Source organism: Myotis brandtii, unplaced genomic scaffold (genome assembly GCF_000412655.1).
Source record: "Myotis brandtii unplaced genomic scaffold, ASM41265v1 scaffold902, whole genome shotgun sequence".
NCBI classification, from domain to species: domain Eukaryota; kingdom Metazoa; phylum Chordata; class Mammalia; order Chiroptera; family Vespertilionidae; genus Myotis; species Myotis brandtii.
Window position 1 is genome coordinate 1,888,695 of NW_005371709.1, and position 19,235 is coordinate 1,907,929.

Below are 19,235 nucleotides of genomic sequence, written 5' to 3' on the forward strand. Positions count from 1 at the left end.
GGTGGCAGCCCTGGAGAGTCTGTCTTGGGGTTCAGTGGACCCCCTGCCTTGTAAGGGCCCAGGCACAGACGCCAGGATTTCTAGAGTATGGGACACCGTCTGCAGCAACCCCTCTGTCTGCCCTCCTGGCTCCAGCTTGAATTCAGGGGCTGTGAAGGCCACTCAAGTGATCACTAAATTGTTTATGACACGTTGATGCCATTTAAAAATTCATCTCTCGTCTGTGTATTCTCTGCTTTCTCTTTCTTTTTTGTAATTAATAAGTAATCGGGTAATTAAAATTAAGTAGTAATTATTTGATTTCAAGCACAGTGATTTAAAATATAAATATTCAGTCTCTATAGTTTATATCTGACCTGTTTTTAAAGTATGTGGGTAAACAACAGAAATAAAACAAAAATTTAGTTTATTAATTAAACTACTGTGTGGCCTTGGCATCAGGATTTTTAAAAGGTCTCATGTGCAGCCACAGTTAAAACCCGCTGGGTTAGACGTTCTTCACTTCAGGTCCTTGGATGGGCAGCAGGGAGCCCGGGGCCCCCGAGGGCGTGTCCCCGGTCACTTGTGCTTGCACATTCCTCTGAGGCCAGGGTCATAGCTGTCCTCTGAGCCTCTCCGTGAGCTCAGAACACACTGGGAAGCACCACTTGGGGTGATCACTGGCTTCCCTTCCCTCACTCATCACGATCCTCCTCCTCACCCCTTCCTCTCAGCGGTTAGTTTTTTATGCCTCGGAGCTGTAAATAATGCCATTCCACAGTGCACAGAACTCACAGCTTACAGATGGCGCGAGTTGCACTCATCCATTTGTCAGTCAGGTGTGTGAGACACAGGAACAGACTTCCCCCAGAGAAACATGGTTATAAATGATAGTCGTTTGCAGTAAACTCTGAGAGAACACTATTATTACAAACATATAACATTTCCAATATGTGGTGGGTTCCGTAGGTTTTTGTGAGCTGTACGGGGAAGGGAAATGTAGCTCAATTCCCAGCATGCAGTAGGTGCTCAGTAAAAGTTTGCTGATTGACTAAACAAATGGGGACATGTAGACCGTGTGCTGCCTCCTAGTGGCGAGGCACTGTTACAGCCAGGTAGGGGCCTGAAGGGGCAGAGGGCAGAAGCAAGGGGGAAGGAGGGGCTGAGGAGCGTGCCCCGCGTTGCCGGTGCATCTTCAGGCACTGGCTCCCAGCGCCTGGCTCTCGGGGGAACTTCTCTTCCCCGGCCAGGCCCTGGTATTGCAGAGCTCGCCTGCACTTGCCGGCTTGGGATAGGACGGGAAGGGCAGTGCCCCTCCGGCCCATACTAAGTGCTTGCCCCACCAGGTGCTGTAAGTAGCTGGGGCGGGGGCACTCCTGCTCCACCCACCCCTCCTGATGTGCTATTGCACCATTATTTATAGTTTCCAATTATTTATGTTATTTTATTGCCTGTGGCCTGCAGGTAGCACCGTCTGGATGGATGGGGGAACCCCACCCACCGATGACTCCCTGGTCCAGGTGAGTTTTTGGGGGGAGGGGATGGCCCGGGTTACCAGCTGATCCAGATGCTGCAGTGAGTGCCGGGGACTCTGGGGTTCCCCCTCTGAGTATCGCCTGCCACCTCTGGGCTGTCAGTGCCGGGACAGCTCAGCCCGGGGGCCGGGGGGAGGTGGGGGTGAAGGGAGACCTCAACTCCTGAGAAATCCCCACTCCTCACTGGAGAGTGAAAGTCCAACTTTTTAACGTTTTTTTAAAGATGAAAATGTAAATATATTCATTGTAGAAAAATTGGGAAGTACAAAAGTAAAGTGTGGAAAAGGACTACTCTCTCTCAGGACACACAGACACACACACACACTGCATGTATAGTTTTTCTCTTCCTAATGTATTTCATTACACTTTTTCCTTAAGCATTTTCTCCTTTGCTGGGCCCTCCTAGCAGTGTGGTCAGCACTGCAGTCCATCGCGTGGGCTGTTCCTCACTTAGCAAACCCCCAGAACGGCAGCACGTGGTGTCCAGCGTTTGCTGTCATCATACGACTGCAGTGCCGTCCTCACAGAAGCTTTTGGTGGCATCTCTAACGAGTTCCTCACTTCTCTGCTTTTACCACTAAAGCTTTCTTAGAGCCTCTGTCAGGCGGGAGTCTTGCTCATTTAGTCATCAGTGCCTTGGTTTCCCCCGGTGGGCGCTCTGAGGGTGGTTGAAATGAGACTGACTTAATTTTCAATGCCTTCATCTCTGTGAAGACATGGGGAGGGAGCCTCTTGCCCTCGCTCCACCCTTATCTGTTTTTCCTGCGTTTTCCATCTCTTCTCTACCCACCGCCCCTGCTTGGCACCCAGCCCTGCCTCTGGGCAGAAAGGCCGACATTGGAACCGGGGCTGCGGGCTGTTAGGGCACATGCAGGGACGGGAGAGCTGGGACTTCTTGGAGCTGAAACATTGTTTCCTCCTGCTTCTCAGCGAGGACGGCGAATGGGCCACTGTGGGTGGATCCAAGGCGGGGAGGAGTCCAGCCGGGCCCCACCGCCCCCTCCCACCGCAGCCCCTCTTCCTCCACAGATAGGAGAAGACACACTCCAAACGCTGATGCCCGGCTTCCCAGCGCCTTCCTGCCCCAGACGGATTTTCCTGGATGCCAGTGTGAAAGAGATCTACTGCCCCATGGTGCCCCACACCATGTACTGCCTGCCCCTGTGGCCGGGCATCAACATGGTGCTCCTGACCAAGGTAGGAGCACCCCCACCTGCCCCCGCTCCCTGGGCCCGGACACCTGCCCCGTGGCTGCCCGTCCCCCTGCCTGCTGCCTCTTCCCGTAGAGCCCCAGTGCGCCGCTGGCCCTGGCCCTGTACCAGCTGCTGGACGGGTTTTCCCTGCTGGAGAAGAAGCTGAAGGAGGGCCAGGAGGCCCGGAGCTCCCTGCGGTCCCACCCGCTCATCGGGGACCTGCGCCAGAGGATGGACAAGTTCGTCAAGAATCGCGGGAGACAGGAGCTTCAGGTGAGGCCTGGTTCTCATCTGCCTGCCTCTGGGAGAGGGCAGGCCGGGCGCAGGGCTGTTCCGTCCACCTCTGCCCACCGTGGGTCTGCGATCCTTGTTTCCCGTTAGGAACTTGTAGCAAAAACTCACGGCACTTGACATTTTCAGAACATGTTCATGTAAGTTTGGCAGAACACGAATTATAATTCCCATTTTTTTAGAGGAGGGAACTGAGGGACTTAGATCTCGACTTGGCCAAGGTCTCAGGGAGCCAGAGCCTGCCTCCCGGACTCAGGAAAGGCTGTCCGTCTGCCCCCAACGCCCTCACAGGGTGGCAGGTCTCACGGGGCCACTCCACCCCGCCCCCCCCCGACCCCCGGCAGCTTGGAGACAGGGACAGTGACGGGGGCACAGGGGAGGGGAGCCCAGCAGGAAGTGGGGTGGAGGCTGGGTCAGTGTGAGGAACTGAGCGTCACTGTGGCTGCGCACAATTGACCTGAAATGAGCAGAAGGATTGGAGGAGGCCCAGCCTCAGACCCAGAGTCGCCGCCAGAGCAGCCGGCAGCTGCTCAGCGTCTCTCAGTGACCCCGGCACCGCCTCAGGGCGCAGGTCCTCTGTAGGGTGATGCCCAGGCTCCTCTCAGCGTCAGTGCCCCCTCGAGTCACTCACCTGTCACTGGCAGCATTCATTTGCGGGTCTTTGTCAGCCAGGCAGTGGGCCCAGCACATGGAAAGTGCTTTTGAAATGAACACCTGCCAAGAGTAGAACATGGTTCGCAGCGGGTGCAGAGAGCGGGGGTCCTGCCGGGACCCCACATTGTCTGTGTGGGGCCTAAGCAAGCCTTCAGAGGATGCCCTCGGAGCCTGGGCCTCGCTGACCGGTCCCCTGCCCCTGCCCTCCTGCAGAGCACCTGGCAGGAGTTCAAGACCAAGGCCTTCTCCAGAAGTGACCCCGCCTCGTCGCAGGAGTGAGTTGTGGGGTCTGGGTGGGGGGGAGCAAGTTTGGACAGAGGGGCAAGTTGCCTCCAGGCCAAGAGGGAGAGAATGTTCAGGAAGGTGCCTTTGAGGAGACGGGGGTCCTGGGAGAGGGGGTCCAGCTGCGGACGCTGGAGGGAGGTTTGGAAGCAGATCGGTTAGAGTCTGAGTGCAGGCCCGTGAGGACCCAACACGGGGACACGCTGCCCGGGTTCCAGCCCAGCTTCAGCTCCGCTTCAGTGCAGCCTCGAACACGTCACTCCCCGTTTATTGGGAAATAAGCCATGAGGTTGGACGCGATCCCATGAACGGCATCCAAGCGCATGGAGCACCGTGTTGGGAGGAACTGGGAAGGAAGCTGTCTCCTGGGTCACCAGGGTGAGGCGCGCTTCGCCAGCCGCGCCTGTCATCGTGCCTGGTGACCGTGCAGGATGCGGGATGCGGTGCTGTCCCTGCTGCGTCTGCCAGTGCAGGGTCAGGTGGCCCCCACAGGGGACGGTGCCTTCTCCCAGGGCCCTGCCCGCCGTGACACTCTCACCTCCTGGCCAGGCTGCTCCAGCTGTGCGGGAAGATGAAGCGGCAGCTCTGCGCCATCTACCGTCTGAGCTTCCTGAGCACAGCTCCGAGCCGCGGAGGCCCGCAGCTAGCCCAGCACCTGCAGGACCAGGTCCAGATGCTCATGCAGTGAGTGTGGGGCTGGCCCTGGGTGGCCGGGGTGGCCAGGTGCACACCTCCCCACGCCCCCGCTCCCTGCTTTCCCACAGAGAAAAGCTGATGGACTGGAAGGACTTCCTGTTGGTGAAGAGCAGGAGGAACGTCACCATGGTGTCATATCCTCATGTCTGAGCCCCGCGCCGCCCGGGGGAGCGCTCCTGTCCGCCTGTCCCTCCGCCTGCCCACTCGGAAGGACTGCGGCTGTGGGATGGAGAATATACCTTCCATCACCTCAGTTTCTTTTCTCTGAGTAACAGGCAATAGTGCCAGGTGCCTGTCCGCAGGAATGCTCCAAGGCTGAAATTTCAGCAGCCCCTGGTGTCCCAAAGTTACTTCTTAAGAGCCTTAGAGTTCACTTATGTCGGTGGTGCCGCCGGCAAAGTGGTGACGGGCATTCCTCGAGGGACGGAGGTCCTGGGGGCGGGTCGGTGTGAGAGCCATGTCCTCCTCCTTGGCGGTCACAGTTCACAGCAGACAGGAAGGCTCTGAGAAGGCCTGCACAGAATGTTTATCCCTGTTTTAGAAACCATGTCCAAGATGTATTAGACCCTCTTATTATGGACCACTAGTTTTACTGAACATTGATCTTCCCTGGAACTTTCTATAAAGCAGCGTTGCCTATATGAAATCTCTAAAGGGTCTGGTCTCCAGCTGCCTGCAATGTCTGTCTCCAGTGTGCAGGTGAGAGGGAAGGCAGAGCACCAGCCACTGCCCTTCCATGGGTACTGTTCCCAGCCTTCCAGCCTCTTGAGGTGAGAGAGATGAACAGTCACGGTGAGGTGTGTGAGGTGGCGGTCAGCTAGGCTCACCCATCACCCATGCGGCTCTCCTCTCCGCCAGCCTCGTGTGTATACTTTAAATGCATCCCTCATGAAGACCATAAAATATGAACATACCATGTTCCTGTTGCATCCAGAGCTCCCCGGGTTAAATGTGCCAACGTCGGGGATCCATTGTACTTGCATCTTAGAACTTTTTGGGGTTTGGGTTTGGAGGTAAAGAGAGGTCTGGGAGAGGGCGTCCTAGGGGTTGGCTGAAATGTTAACTGTGGGCGGGGCAGGCCTGGCCTCTGACTCCACTGCTTAGCCTTATGGGACTGGGTCAGGGACAGAGAAGCACCTCCCTGGTCCTGGCTTACAGCACCTTGACTCTGACCTGAACCTACCTGGAGGACTTCCCGGGCCTGGTGCACTTCATCTACGTGGACCGCACGACCGGCCAGATGGTGGCCCCCTCTCTCAGCCACAGTGAAAGGGCCTCGTCGGAGCTGGGCAAGGGGCCCCTGGCTGCCTTTGTCAGAACCAAGGTAACTGCTGCCCAGCTGGGCACTCTTCACTGCCCATCAGACAGGATGTGCTGGCCTCAGCCCTGCCTGGGAGGGATGGGCCCCTTCCCGAGGCTCTGGAGCTCGCCCCACCTTAACCCCTACTCTTGTCTTCAGCACCTATGCCCAGCCCCGCAGGCACCTCATAGCAGCTTGTCTCTGTCACCCCAGGGCCCTGATCAGCCTTGATCAATGCCGGGGGCACCCTCCTGGGTGTTGGCTAATGTCCTGGATTAGCAGAGACTGGCAGGGAGGTCAGGGGAAGTTGTGGCCAGGCCGGCCACAGCACCTGGCGTAAATAGGTGTCCATTAAGAACTTGTTGAGTTAAACAAAACAAAGAAGAAACACAGCTTAGCCAATTTGACTGTCAAACTAGATGGTTTCTGCTAAGGAAACATTCTCTGGGGATTCATTCTCTTTAACTGACTCTTCTTCATGGCAAACTCGTATTTTGAGTCAGGAGAAGGGAGGACCTCTGCCACCTTCTACACTACGTACACACAGAGACACACCCACTTTTTGCACCCAAATAAAGTGTGGCCCAGAGCAGATGGGCGTCAGAGGCCTGTGCTGAAAACCAGTTCCCACTATGTGACTGGGTGTTACTTAGCCTAAGTTCAGTTTCCTCGTTTGTAAAAGAGGATAGTGACACTGTTGACAAATATTACAAATGCACGTACAGTACTTAGCACCGTACGCAGCACAACAGAGAGAATTTATTGCGTGTTTACTGGTACCATCATCACCACCATCATCATCTTCTCCATCTCCATCGCTCTTCCCAGAGAGTTGGCTCCCGTGGTACATTAATTTCCTTGTTTTCCTGTGCAGTTTGATGTAGTTGAGCGCTTTCTGTCTATGCAATTGTGTTTACCACATTTTCACTTTTATGTCCGTGCATTTCCTCATGTCATTAATTCTTTATAAACATGATTTTTAACAGCTCCACAAGAGTCCATCATGGGAATGTAACATAATTTACTTAGCCATTTCCCCGATGTCGAACATGGAGATTGTTTCCAGGCTTTCGCTGCTATAAATAATTCCGCAGCACACACCTGTGTGCATCCGTCTTTGTCCTCACCTCTGATTACTTTCGCACCGTGGATTCCCAGAAATGGAATGACTAAGTCAAGTGGGAGGAATGTTTTTAAGGTTATTGATACACGTTGTCAAGTTGCTTTCCTGAAAACACAGCAAATCCATGCATTTGTTTGCAGATTTAATTAGACATTGCATTGTGGTCAGGTTCGGAGTGAACCCTGTGTGCCTTCCGCTCAGCTTTTCAGTGAGAGGGTTCATCAGGCCTTTTCCCAGCCCCACGCTGTCCCTGCTGCCTCCCCTCAGCTCACAGCAGTGTCAGGAAGTCCTTGAATGAGGCCAGAGTACGTGGTGGGCCTAAGTTGCCTAGTCCGCGAGCACGTTTCCATCAGACCCCTTGGTGAGCCTCCTTAGGACCTCACCTTTGGAGCAGAGGTGCTGGGTCAGGGTGCCCTCGGTGCTCAAACACCTTACTAACACCTTCCCGGCCTAGAACCCACGTCAGAGGCTCCCAGCCCGGGAGGGTACCCGGGAGGGGCCGGCCCTAGACAGCAAGAGGGGTTCCAGGCAGCCACCCTTTATCTCCTCCTGTGTTAACATTGACTTTGGCTAGTTTCTGGCCTGAATGATGAGTTTACTCATTTATAGCTGGAGTGTATGGTGACATTATATAAAGTGCTTTTACATCTATTTTATTGTCACAGGAACTGGAGGGGTAGTCCACCCAACATGGATTTATTGCTGAGCTCCTGCTCTGAGCCAGGGCTGTGCCTGGGCGCTAGGGAGAGAAGAGCAGGAGAGGCCTTCGAGCAGCTCCTCCTCCGGGTACTTTTCTGCCCTTGGAGGCCAGAGCCGAGCTCTGCCCCTGCCGTGGGGAGAGGGCCAGCTGAGCTGTCCGCTGTCAGGGTGGTGCGAGCGCTCTCCTCCTCTCCCCAGGTCTGGTCTCTGATCCGGCGGGCGCGCAGATACCTGCAGAAGGGCTACACCACGCTGCTGTTCCGGGAGGGGGACTTCTTCTGCTCCTACTTCCTGTGGTTCCAGAACGAGATGGTGGGTGCAGCTTTCCTCGCCTGGCACTCATTCCTTCCTCGTGGACGGTGTGCAGGCTGTCTCTCCATCTCTTCGTGTCCCTGGTGGAGCTGACAGATAAGCAAAGCTGGTTGGGACCCGGAACTCAGAGGTCCCTTTTCCCACCGGCTTTGTGTCCCTCCACCCAGCTGCTGTTCAAGGCAGCATTTAGTAACTTCAGGTAATGTGAGAACAGAGGGACGCATGCCCTGTGTGAGAAAGGCTGCTCAGATCATGTGCTTCCTCAGTGATGCCCCAGCATCACCCACTGTACTTAAAAAGCAATGCACACTGTTGTTCCCATTGTACAGGTGGATAAACTGAGGCTCAAAGCAATTAACCAGCCTGCCCGAGTACAGCTGACAGTATAGCTTGGATCTCTTGCCTCTTGGCTGGTTCTCTAGACCTCACTGTTACTGCAGTGTATGGACATGGCTGGAAAATTATTGTCTGCTGTCCCCATGTCTCTCTCCCCCTCCCCCTCTCTTCCTCCCTCTCCCTTCCCCTCGTGCTCTCCCTCCCTCCCCCACTCTTTCATTTTCTGTTTCACTTTGTTTTCTCCTCATTTGTCACTGTTAATCATTATTCCAGCTTTCTAAAGGTCATTTCTGCTACCCCCACATGCCTTTGGTCCCCGTTCTCCTGTCTCCCTGTCCCCATGCCCTACTCTCTCTCTGCTCTTGGCGAGAGGTGACTCTGAGGTGATGGCCCGTCCCTTTCCTCAGTGAAGTTATTGGAGTCTCTCACCACTGTTCTCCCAGCCGCACAGCCCTGTGCGATGGTTGAGGCCAGTATCATTGACCCATTCTACACACTGGAGATCAAACACCACGGCTGGTCACTGAGGTCATAGGTGATGAAGCCAGAACCCAGGCTCCCATCTTTGCTCTGTGTCTCAGAACTTCCCAATGTGTGTATGACCTTGCCCTTAGCTTCAGAGCAAGGCACAGCTTCGTGTGCTTGGTTGGTCCCCGGGGCAAAGGGCTGAGGTAAAGCTGCGGGTGGGGAGGCCCAGTGTGAAGTCTGGCCGAGCGTACCTCCTGGTGCTGGGCAGGCGCCGTGACTGGGCCTGGCACACAGGGGGTGCCCGGTGGACCTCGGTTCCCTTCCCCTCCAGGTGCGACCCTGGGAATGCCCGGTGCTTGCAAAGGGAGACGGGCCTCTTGGTAATGCTTTGCTCTTCACGGCACCTCCCGGGTCACCCTCCCAGTGGCCCTCCTGAGCATGGTGACCCAGGTCGTCATTGATGGGAAGGAGAGCTCCCACGTGCCAGGCACGGTGCTCGGAACTTTACACCCATCATCTCTGCTGTTCGTTGGGATTTTTGTTATCCCCACTTCACAGATGAGAAAACAGTAGAAAGAAGTCCCCGGTTTTCCCAGCACCAAGCACACCCCAGGCAGGGCTGAGCCAGGCCCTGAACCCGGTGTGTCTGACCCACATGTTCTTCCCACCACACCCACCACCTCTCCAAGCAAGACCTTCTTCCTCCTTCCCAGGGGCACAAACTCCAGATAATCGAGGTGCCTGTCCTGTCCGATGACGCGGCGCCCGTGGGCATGCTGGGAGGAGACTACTACAGGTGACAGATTTGTGTACCCTGTTGGGGCTGTGGGTGCACAGATGTTGGGTGATAAGTAACAGTTCCCACATAGGGGAGCAGCTTCTATGTCCGGATGCCCCCCAAGAACCTCTAAACTCTCGTTAGAGGCTCCTCACAGCCAGGGCCAGCATCCAGTGAGAAAGTGAGTGGGAAACATTTGGGTTTCTGCCCATCTTGCTGTTGGCACCTTCTTGGCAGCATTTGCAAACATCTGCCCTTGGGTCCCAGGACTTCCCTGCTGGCTCCGTGGCTCTTAGCTAGGATGCTCCGTCAGCAGGCCCCACACAGGACTGGGAACTGGAGGGATGGACCGAGGCAGCCTGGGGCTGAGCCTCGCACAGTGAGGTCAGCAAGGGAAGGCCTGGCAGGCCTGGTGCTGGAGCTGGTGAGGGGACTGTCTGCAAGGTGCCAAAGAGCCCCTGGCTCCGGTGGGGAGTGCCGGGGCTGCTTCTGAATCCTGTCCCTCCTCCCTCCCGTAGGAAGCTCCTGCGCTACTACAGCAAGGACCACCCGGCCGAGGTCGTCAGGTGTCATGAGCTGCTGGCCCTCCACCTGTCAGTCATCCCCATAGATGTGCTGGTGCAGCAGGCGGGCGAGCTGGCCCAGCGCCTGTGGGAGTCCTCCCGGGTCCCCCTGCTCTAGGCAGTGGGCAGTGCACCTGGCTCTCCACCCCCACCCCCACCTCAGACATCCCTACTACAGAGCCTCCTGGCGGGCAGCCACCTGAGGACCGGACAGGCCCCAGGGCAGCTCCAGGACTTCTTTTATTTCTTTTGTTTGTTTTCTTCTGTTTCCTTCTCCCCACCCCACCCCAGGATTTCTTTAAAAAACCTCACCTAAAGCAGCCTCAGGCCAGGCAGTGACCAAACCCCCAGAAGCTTCTGTCTGGAGGAAGAGGGAGGCCAGGAGGTTCCTTTGTCTCTAAAACAGCAGTGGCTGCGAGGTCAGAGCTGCCTGCGTGTATCCCAGGAGACAGGTGTCTGAGGACACTATCCTCTGCCTTTGTCCGAGGCGGGAGAGCTCCCTGGGGAAGCCCTTTCCTTCCCAGATGACAGGTGCTCCCTGGCTGGGGTCGAGTTCCAAATCTGCCACTTCCTCTCGGCAGCTCTGAGCAGGCTCCCCACGTGAGGGCCGACCCCACTCCCTGTCAGGGTGTTTGTAAGGGCTGCTGGGCACGAGAGGAGCCTCAATAAATGCTGGTCACGGTTATTGGTCTTGTCCAAGCTAAAGCACCTGGGCCCCTGGGCCTTCTTGGTGCCTAGAAACCCTGGCAGGTCCTGGCCTCTGGGTGCCCACACGGCTCCTGGCTCCTGCCCTGGCCCCACCCAGAGATCCAGGGATCCCAGGCATGGAGGCTTGTCAGGGCGCCCAGGTGATCTGGTGTGCCTGGGTTTGAGAACCAACAGCCCAGGGGAGCAGCCTCCAACCCAGAAGCTCCCACCCCAGGGGGGACACAGGACAGACCGTTGGCGTGCTGGACCTGGGGAGGACCACAGAGGTCGGTGCCCCTCGCAGCAGCACAGCAGGTTCCTGTGTGATGGCAGACCGCAGCCCCCTCCTGAGTCTGCAGTCTGGAGCCACAACTCGTGCCTAGGACCGCTCTTTCCCGTAGGGAGCAGCCTGAGGGCTCAGGTGCTAAAGGAACTAGAGCAGTGGTTCTCCACCTTCCTCATGCCGCGACCCTTTAATACAGTTCCTCATGTTGTGGTGACCCCCAACCATAAAATTATTTTCGTTGCTACTTCATAACTGTAATTTTGCTACTGTTATGAATCGTAATGTAAATATCTGATATGCAGGGCGTATTTTCATTGTTACAAATTGAACATAATTAAAGCATAATGATTAATCACAAAAACAATGTGTAATTATACATGTGTTTTCCGATGGTCTTAGGCGACCCCTGTGAAAGGGTCGTTCGACCCCCAAAGGGGTTGCGACCCACAGGTTGAGAACCGCTAAACTAGAGCCACACCCGGGCCCAGGTGCTTGGAAGGGGGCAGGAAGGGACAGCCAGGGAATGGACTGCAGTCCTCCCTCATATGCCTTCATGAGGGACATTTAAAACATCCCCTGGAAAGTACGGCCAGCACAAAGGGGAGACTAAGTCTGGAAGCCCCCCCCCCCGTGACTTTAGGGCCCCCACTTTCGTCGCCTAATATTCCCCTTAAATTTCAGCCGCTGCGTGCTGTGACATAGTCTAACCGACCCCACCCCCATCTGTCATTAGCAGCGGGGGCATCCTGAGGGGTTTCGGCAGAGCCTCACAGGGGGTGCAGGGGCTGTGCCTGTGAGGGCCTCTGCGAGGAGAAGGGTCCCCGGAATACGCCCCCTGAGAGCACTTTCCACACGCCCTCCCGATGGTGAGGTGAGGCTGACATGGGGTTACTGGAACATGTCAGAGCAGCGCAGACACTCCCGGCTGCTGGGGTGGTGCTTCCTACAAGGGGCGCAGCCCGCTTACTAAGGGGCCAGGGACCAAGGGGCTCCTAATTCAGGACAGGCCAAGGGTAGTAATAAGGCGCTTTAGCCGAAGATCCTTACAGATGTGGCCTTCAATCCCTGAGGATTCTTGGGAAAGGTGCCAAAAGACAAGGGAGATGTCCAGGCCTTCAAAAGGAAAAGGTGAACCCCAAGAATTACAGATGAGTGAGCTGGCCCCCAGCCCCTCAGGCCCCTGCCGTAGCCACTTAAGTGTTTGGAGGAGAAGGCGCCTCTGCTGCCCAGCGCAGGTGCGGCCCTCCCTGCAGCTTTGCTGAGGCCGAGAGCAAGGCCATGCTAGGGGGTGCTGGGCCAGCGGCTCCCCAAGGGGTTCACCACCCTACAGGCCGGCAGGTCAGGGAGTGAGAGGCAGTCAAACCTGAGTCTCTCTTAGATTTCCCACCCCAGCACCTCCCGGGCATTTCATTCCTTCCGGAGAAGCAGGACAGCACAGAGCCCCTCACTGCTCTCACACACCCCTCTCTGAGCCTCATGCCCTCAGCTGTAGAATGGGGGTGCTGGGGCTTACGGGAGGGGCTTCAGGACTGGGCAGCACAGCGCCTGGCTCATGGGGGCCCTCGAGAATTACCAGCAGAGAGAGTACTCCGAAGGCCGCAGGAGCTCTGCGGGTTATAGTTCTGCAGCTGTGCCCTGGGTGGACTCGGTGGGGGAGGGGCGTGTGCAGCTCAGCGTCCTCGGTTTAGGCCTGGCCCCGGGCCAGGTGTGGCAACAGGACTGCAGCTCCTCCTCTCCTCCCGCTTTTCCCTGCTCCCCCGCCCCTTGAGGAGGCACAAACGCTGATGGCAAGCAAATTACTGGCCCAGTGCTGAGCAGAAATGGCTGCAAGTGGCCGAGGTCTCCGCAGGGCCGTGAGCGCCTGGCCCTGGCCTGCGTGGAGACGAGCTCACTGGGAAGCCACGGGGCGCCCGAAGCCTGAGTACGATGCGGTGGTGATAGGAGCAGGTAAAGCGCTGAGCTGGAGCTGAGGGCGGGGAGGCAGCTCTGCCCAGAGGCCTGGAGGGACCCCTCCCCAGCCTTCCCTGTTTGCTGGGCACAAGCCGGCCAGGAGTGGGGGCAAAAGGGAGAGGGGCTGTGGTGGAAGCCACAGTCTGCCAGCAGGCGCGGGTCCTGGGGCTCTGGCATCGACTTCTGTGTGGTTTGGAGCAGATTCTTGTCCTCTGGGCTTGGGTCTTCCCATCTACAATGAGGAGGAGGACTAGGTCATTCTCTCTCCTATGAAATTTGCTGGTTGCCACCACATTCTTGAAAATCACATGTTACCTACGGGTTAGAAAGAAAGAGCCTGCAACAACAGACCGGTGGAGTCCAGCCACATCAAGGGCCTGAGTCCTGGTCACCACAGCCTCGTCACTGCAGCCACCCATCCCCAGAGTAAACGGATCGTTTCACAAAGGGGGGTTAGAAAACAAAAACGAGTCCCAGAGATGCTTGTGCATGTCCGCAGAGGGCGACAGCCTCACTGCCGTGCACATCTGGGTGTGGAATCTGCAACAGGGGTCCTGCTGGCCCCGGGCTCAGAGCCCTGACCACCGGGTGCCTGGGGGCTGCAGGCAGGACCGGCTGCCCATCCTCAGGCCTGCCATTCACACAGAGGGCCCGAGTTTCAACTTTTGGCATTATTTCCAACTGGGTTTATACAGAGAGACAACGACAGGACTGGAAGGAGACCATGCCCATTAGCTTTAAAGCTGCACCGTGTTTTGGCGTTCCTTCATTTTGTATGCGCTGAGAGCAGCCATGTGCCAGTCAATGTTTAACAGTCACCCCTCCAGGGGAAACGTGTGCAAATGCACCCATGCATCAGCTTAGTAGCGATGCTGAAATAAAAGCAACAGAGCACATTTTTACAGGTAAAATAACGGTACTCTACATTCCAGGTAGCCAAGTGATTCTCACCAAATGTCTGTGATTTTTGCCAAACTCAGTAGCCAGCCTATGGTTGCAATTGACAAATGAGGATAGTTCCAAAAAATGTTGTGTGATGTTTTCATTTACGTTAAAGAGTAGAACAAAAGTGAACTAAGTGAAACCACGAAGATTTATGTCCGAACTTCACTCCTTTAGCGAGGGGACCGACTTTCCTCCATCCGATAATACTTTGACTACTGGAAGAACATTCCCTCCATTGTTTGTGCTTTTTGTGATGCTACAGCTACGGACACAACACACTGTTAAGTTTAACCTGCATAATTCGCATTTTCTCCACTTTCTAACGTCTATCAGCAGAATAACGAATCAAGCCCGCCGTGTAGTGCCGGCTGATCCCCAGGTGTAAGTACTCTCGCCACGGCCTTTTTCAAGTTGCCAAATGGCGTGCTGGATGTGAGCCTGGGTGGGATACACAGCAGCCCACTGTTACCTAGCATGGCCGCCGTACGGATGCACAGAGGTAATTACCGCAAGAGCATAGACCATAGTAAAACATGTACAATAATCAGGAAGTGACAGTATTGAGTATTGTCTTTAATATAATTTATTTCATTGTAAGCTTATGTAAGTTAATGTTTAACAATGGCTGTTCTGACGACCACTCACTTCCTGGGCTGGGGCAGCCAGCCCCACCCGCACTGACAGCTCAGTAAATGGAAGCGCCCCATCTCTCAGCCTCACAGGGGGCCTCTGCCTTTCTCCGCCCATGACGACAGCTCACCTGGCTGTTTCCTGGCAGGGAGATTGACTCTACGCCTCATCTCTGCGTCCCTGAAGTCGCACCAGGAGCTGGGAGCCACCTGGAAGAGGACCCCCATGTAGTCAGCGGACTCAGCGTGCCTAAGAAAGCCAGGAGCTTGTTAAAATGCAGGTCCGGGCCCTGGGCCTGGCGATTAGGATTCTCGGGCTTGAAGGTGGCTCCGGAGGTCCGCATGTCTAACCAACCCTGTGAGTGGACCCCATGCAGGCAGCGTCAGCCCACACGTTCCAGAGCCCTTGTTCAGAGCAGCTTCTCCGTGGAGCCCTGCGAGCCTGCTGCCCATGGCTCCCAGGAGTCGGGCGTGGGGATCAGCTGAGCCTGCCTGCAGCCTAAGGCCACTGCAGGAGGCAGGGGGAGGTCACCAGAAGCCACAGGAGGGCTCAGCCAGGACTGGGGGGTGAGGGGTGCCGTGAGGAGGGTTCTGGGATATCGGATCCCAGACTCCTGTCATCTGAGGTATGTTTGTGCATTTGTGGGCTTATCTGTGATGATTGAACTGGAACCTAGTTGCCTGGAAGCCTTTATTAGTTTTCCAAGATTCACAATCAGTACTAATTAAAGAACAAATAGCTACCATTTATTGTGGGCCTGCTAAGGGCCGGGCTTTCCATATATTATTGGTGGTTTTCTCTGCAACACTGCAAGGCCCCCCGCATCCTGTTTCGCACATGAGGAAGCACGAGGCTCCTGGCCGTGACACTGGCTCTCGGGGCCACGCCTGGAACTAGCGGGAGCCAGGCTGAGCCAGGACGGTGGCCTTGCAGGTGCATGTATTTGAGAGCAGGGCTTTTCAAACTGCAGTGGCAACCCCCTCATGAGTCCCACCCAGCAATGTTTTCTAAACTTTCTTAAGAGAATTTTCAAAAGTGTATAAAAATAGAATATCCAACAGCATTTTAAAAAAATAAAATTTTATCTAATAGATCATCCCCTGCTTATCACATAGTAAGAGTTGATGTCAGTTCACCTTTGTTTCTGTGAAGACACTTGCATGTGGAGGGTGTGCCAGGCCAGCGTGTAAGATGCACTTCCTCCACGGATCCTGGTTGGCGAGGTTTGAAAAGGGATTCCTGGAGTGGGTGAGAGGTCGGCTCAATGACCTCTAAAACTCTGCGAGTTTCTATGTGGAAAATTTAAAATCGGCTCAGCGGTGAAGAAAACCATCATGCGGGTCATTGCTGCTCCCCTATTTATGGATGTTTGTGAAATTATCAGTTGAGCGTTTTATTTGAGTCAACAGAGGGTTCAGGTTGGTGCTCAGAGAACAGTCATCTGACGTCTTCGAAGATGCAGAGCGACCTTTCATCACCAAGGACAGATACATGCCCACTGGTCCAGACTACGCCCGCCTCCTTCCCTGAAAATGTCCGGGGCCTGTTCTCTGCCCAACGAGGATCCATCGGCAGCTGCACCTTCTCCTGAAACTAAGGAAAGAGGAGGCCACTCGGCCCCGGGACCACCTGCCTCAGAATGACCTGGGAGCGCGAGACCCCGTACCAGGCCCCGCCACCCGCCTGCTGAGTACACTCGGCATTCACACGGGCTCTGGGTGGTCGTGACACTTCTCAAGCTGGGGAGGCACTTCTACCAGGAGGGTTGGTGTGGACCTGGGCTCCCAAGCCAAGTTCAGGGCTCCTGACCCGCAGGCGGCGGCCTACGGTTTTGGGAAGAGAGTTTGTGTGTAAGGCCGGTAAGTCCACCCGATGCCCGGCTCCCTGACGCATGCCAGCTACTCCAGCACACATGGGAACGGTGGAGTTCAATTCCTGCCTTTCGAACTGTGCTTATTGTACTTTGGGAGCGCTGGGGGTGACAAAGACAAAGCCATGTGCCTACAGCCGTCTGGGCCACTGCTGTGAACCACACTTGGCAAAGTGAGCCAGGACAGCAACCGCAACCGTCCTCACGACCAGCACTTACCTGGGTGGCCGCTGATTCCACGCCAGACGGGACCCTCCAGCATCAGCGCGCCGGCCACGTTCCCCCCGACAGTCACCCCTCGTTCCCACGTGAGGCAGCTCAGTGATGCGAGGCTCCACGGGATGGCTTTCTCTGATGAGCGTGGACTCCTCGCCCCTCACTCCAGCACGGAGCCCCTGGCCACGCCAGGCGAAAGGACATCTTCCAGGCCAGGGCAAGAACCGGGGTTTCTGACTCCCCACAGACCAGGCGTCTCAGGGCATCAGGCTGGATGCTGTTCTGACATCCAGGTGCAAGTTTGGGGGGACCCCAGGTTTCTGCTCCCTCTCCAGCGTCTTCCCAGGCGTAGGGCAGGGATGGGTGACACACCACCAGGGAAGTGTCTGTCTGCCTGCTGACCATGCCGCTTTCCTCCCCTCCCTGTGTCATTGCAGGTCACAACGGGCTGGTGGCTGTGAGTACCTCCCCCTGCCACGCTTCACTGGCCCCTGGGCATGTGGCTCTCAGTAGCCACGGGAGAGAAGGAAAGGCAGGCCCGTCCTCTCTCCTGGTGCTGACCAGTGGCCGGGAGGAATGGAATCTGCAGGGGTTAAGGAGGATGTCGGGGGCTCCCTTCCTCCCCTCTCCTTCAATGCCATGGATTTCCCCTTGGCCTTGGAGGAGTCAGGGAACTTCAGAGGCGAGATGATGAGAAGCTGGGGAGGTGGGTGGGTAACTGGCATCGCCTGGGAGACGTGTTGGAGCCTGGGGACCAGGTACCGAGCGGGCGGGCCTATCTATGCTCCCGAGTGTGCGCAGTCCTGTGTGGCGAGGCCCGTGCTCTCAGCTGGGCCCAGGCCACACACCACCCGGAGTGGACAGCAGCCCCACGGGCCAGGTGCACCCTGGGACAGCAAGGAAGCCAGGGCAGCAGGGAGGTGCCGTCTGAGCTGGGCCAGGGTTACCGTGGCTGTGCTTCTCGGACCTGAGTCCGTGGGCTCCCAGGAGGCCACAGTGTGCCAGAGGGTGTCCAGGACCCAAGGCAGACACGGGACATCGTCCTGAAGCGGTGGCCACTCTGGACGATCAACGTAGGGGACTTAGCCAAGCCAGAGCGATGAGACGGGTGCTAAGTCTCAGTACTTTCCCCGACACATCCATTTTACTTGAACATTTTACAGGGGGACAGATCAGTCATTTAAAACATCGATTTTGTGTTCATACGAGCCTGGGCTTGTCTCCCAGCTCTGCCTACGTGGGGAGGGTCAGGCAAGTCACGCCAGCTCTGAGCTGCGGGAACACAGGGTCAGGACGCCCACCTCGCAGTGTTGTGAAGGGACTCGATGCTGACTCGTTGCCGGAGGTTTCCAGCCGAGGCCACCGGTCCCTGCCGTTCGTGGAGCTGGGTGGTGGCTCCTGGCGGCGAGGAGACCGCACCCCCGGGAGCCCAGGCGCTCAGTGAGGGCAGTGGGAGGACCTGCGCTGTGGCTGGATGATTTGAGGGGCATCTAGCAGTAGGGTTTGCTCTCAATGGGACCCTGTCAGAAAGGGGGACAACTCCACGACCTTGAATCTTGTCTGTGTCGAGGCGGGAGGAGACGGGAGGAGACGGGAACTGGTGACGAAGCAGCCATCTCGGCCCAGAAAGGGAGCGTTTGGCATTTTGTGGGGGCCCAGAGCCCCTGCGTTTGTGCTCAGACAGAATTATGAGGGGCTTGCTCTGTCTCAGTCTCTGTGCTCTTAGCCCCTGGTCGGAGGTGGTCCTTCCAGCAGGACACACGGGCTCCCCAAGGCCAGCTGTTCTCTCTCCTCTCCCGCCCGGATGTGTGGGGAGCACGGGCCCTGGGCCAGGCCAGCTGGTTCAGTTCCCAGCCCCTCTCTTCATCAGCTCCGTGAGCCTGAGGAGAGCGATGCCCCTCACTGAGCCTCGGTTTCCTCACCTGTGAAATGGGAGGGATTCTAGTTCTCCCTCGAGGGCTGGGTGAATTAAACGAGCTGACCCCGTCCAGTGTCTGGCACATCGTCGTTGCCAAGTGAACTTTTTTTTTAAGTCTGAGTTCTATACCATCTGAACTATACCACCCCTGTTGTCACCTGGGTGGTGGTGAGAGGACCGGCATAGGCTCAAAACCCGACTAATTCTACTCAACAAATATTTATTGATTTACAACTAAGTGCTAGAGAAAAATTACTAAAACCCCTCCATCATTTGTTCCTCTGAATGAGGCTGCACTGCAGTCTGAGCTTCATTCTCTGGGCACGTTCCCTGAGCCAGCAACCAGCTCAGGGAACTCTCACAGCAACCCGCGAGCCAGGTGAAGTGGGTATTGTTATCATGGCCCCATTTTGCACATGAGGAGATGGAGGCCAGGTGGCTCGGTGCCGAAGCTGCCCAGGCAGGAGAGGAGTAGAAGCCATGGGGAGGGGAGGTCAGGCTCAGCGCCCACAGCCCAGTCACTC

The 19,235-nt window shown here is 56.3% G+C and overlaps 2 protein-coding genes across 5 annotated transcripts in view; both read left to right on the plus strand.

Annotated features, from left to right (window-relative positions):
• The window catches only part of HPS1 (Hermansky-Pudlak syndrome 1), a 21,600-nt gene extending 10,706 nt beyond the window's left edge, over positions 1–10,894 (plus strand). For 2 of the 3 annotated variants that reach the window (XM_005885381.2, XM_014532697.1), the window contains 10 exons: positions 1,444–1,499; positions 2,544–2,711; positions 2,801–2,980; positions 3,866–3,927; positions 4,484–4,618; positions 4,699–4,764; positions 5,810–5,954; positions 7,951–8,064; positions 9,582–9,664; positions 10,165–10,894. In XM_005885381.2, coding sequence (XP_005885443.1) covers positions 1,444–1,499; positions 2,544–2,711; positions 2,801–2,980; positions 3,866–3,927; positions 4,484–4,618; positions 4,699–4,764; positions 5,810–5,954; positions 7,951–8,064; positions 9,582–9,664; positions 10,165–10,327 — 1,172 coding nt within the window. In that variant the 3' untranslated portion in view covers positions 10,328–10,894. Of the gene's footprint in view, positions 1–1,443; positions 1,500–2,543; positions 2,712–2,800; positions 2,981–3,865; positions 3,928–4,483; positions 4,619–4,698; positions 4,765–5,809; positions 5,955–7,950; positions 8,065–9,581; positions 9,665–10,164 lie in introns of those variants that run through there. The other variant, XM_005885379.2, reaches the window with a different exon arrangement.
• Positions 10,895–12,933: 2,039 nt separating this feature from the next.
• Positions 12,934–19,235, plus strand: part of PYROXD2 (pyridine nucleotide-disulphide oxidoreductase domain 2) — a 24,636-nt gene continuing 18,334 nt past the window's right edge. Inside the window, exons 1-2 of one of the 2 annotated variants that reach the window (XM_005885375.2) lie at positions 12,934–13,129; positions 17,231–17,250. In XM_005885375.2, the coding sequence (XP_005885437.1) occupies positions 13,003–13,129; positions 17,231–17,250 (147 nt within the window). In that variant the 5' untranslated portion in view covers positions 12,934–13,002. The remainder of the gene's footprint in view (positions 13,130–17,230; positions 17,251–19,235) is intronic. The other variant, XM_005885374.2, reaches the window with a different exon arrangement.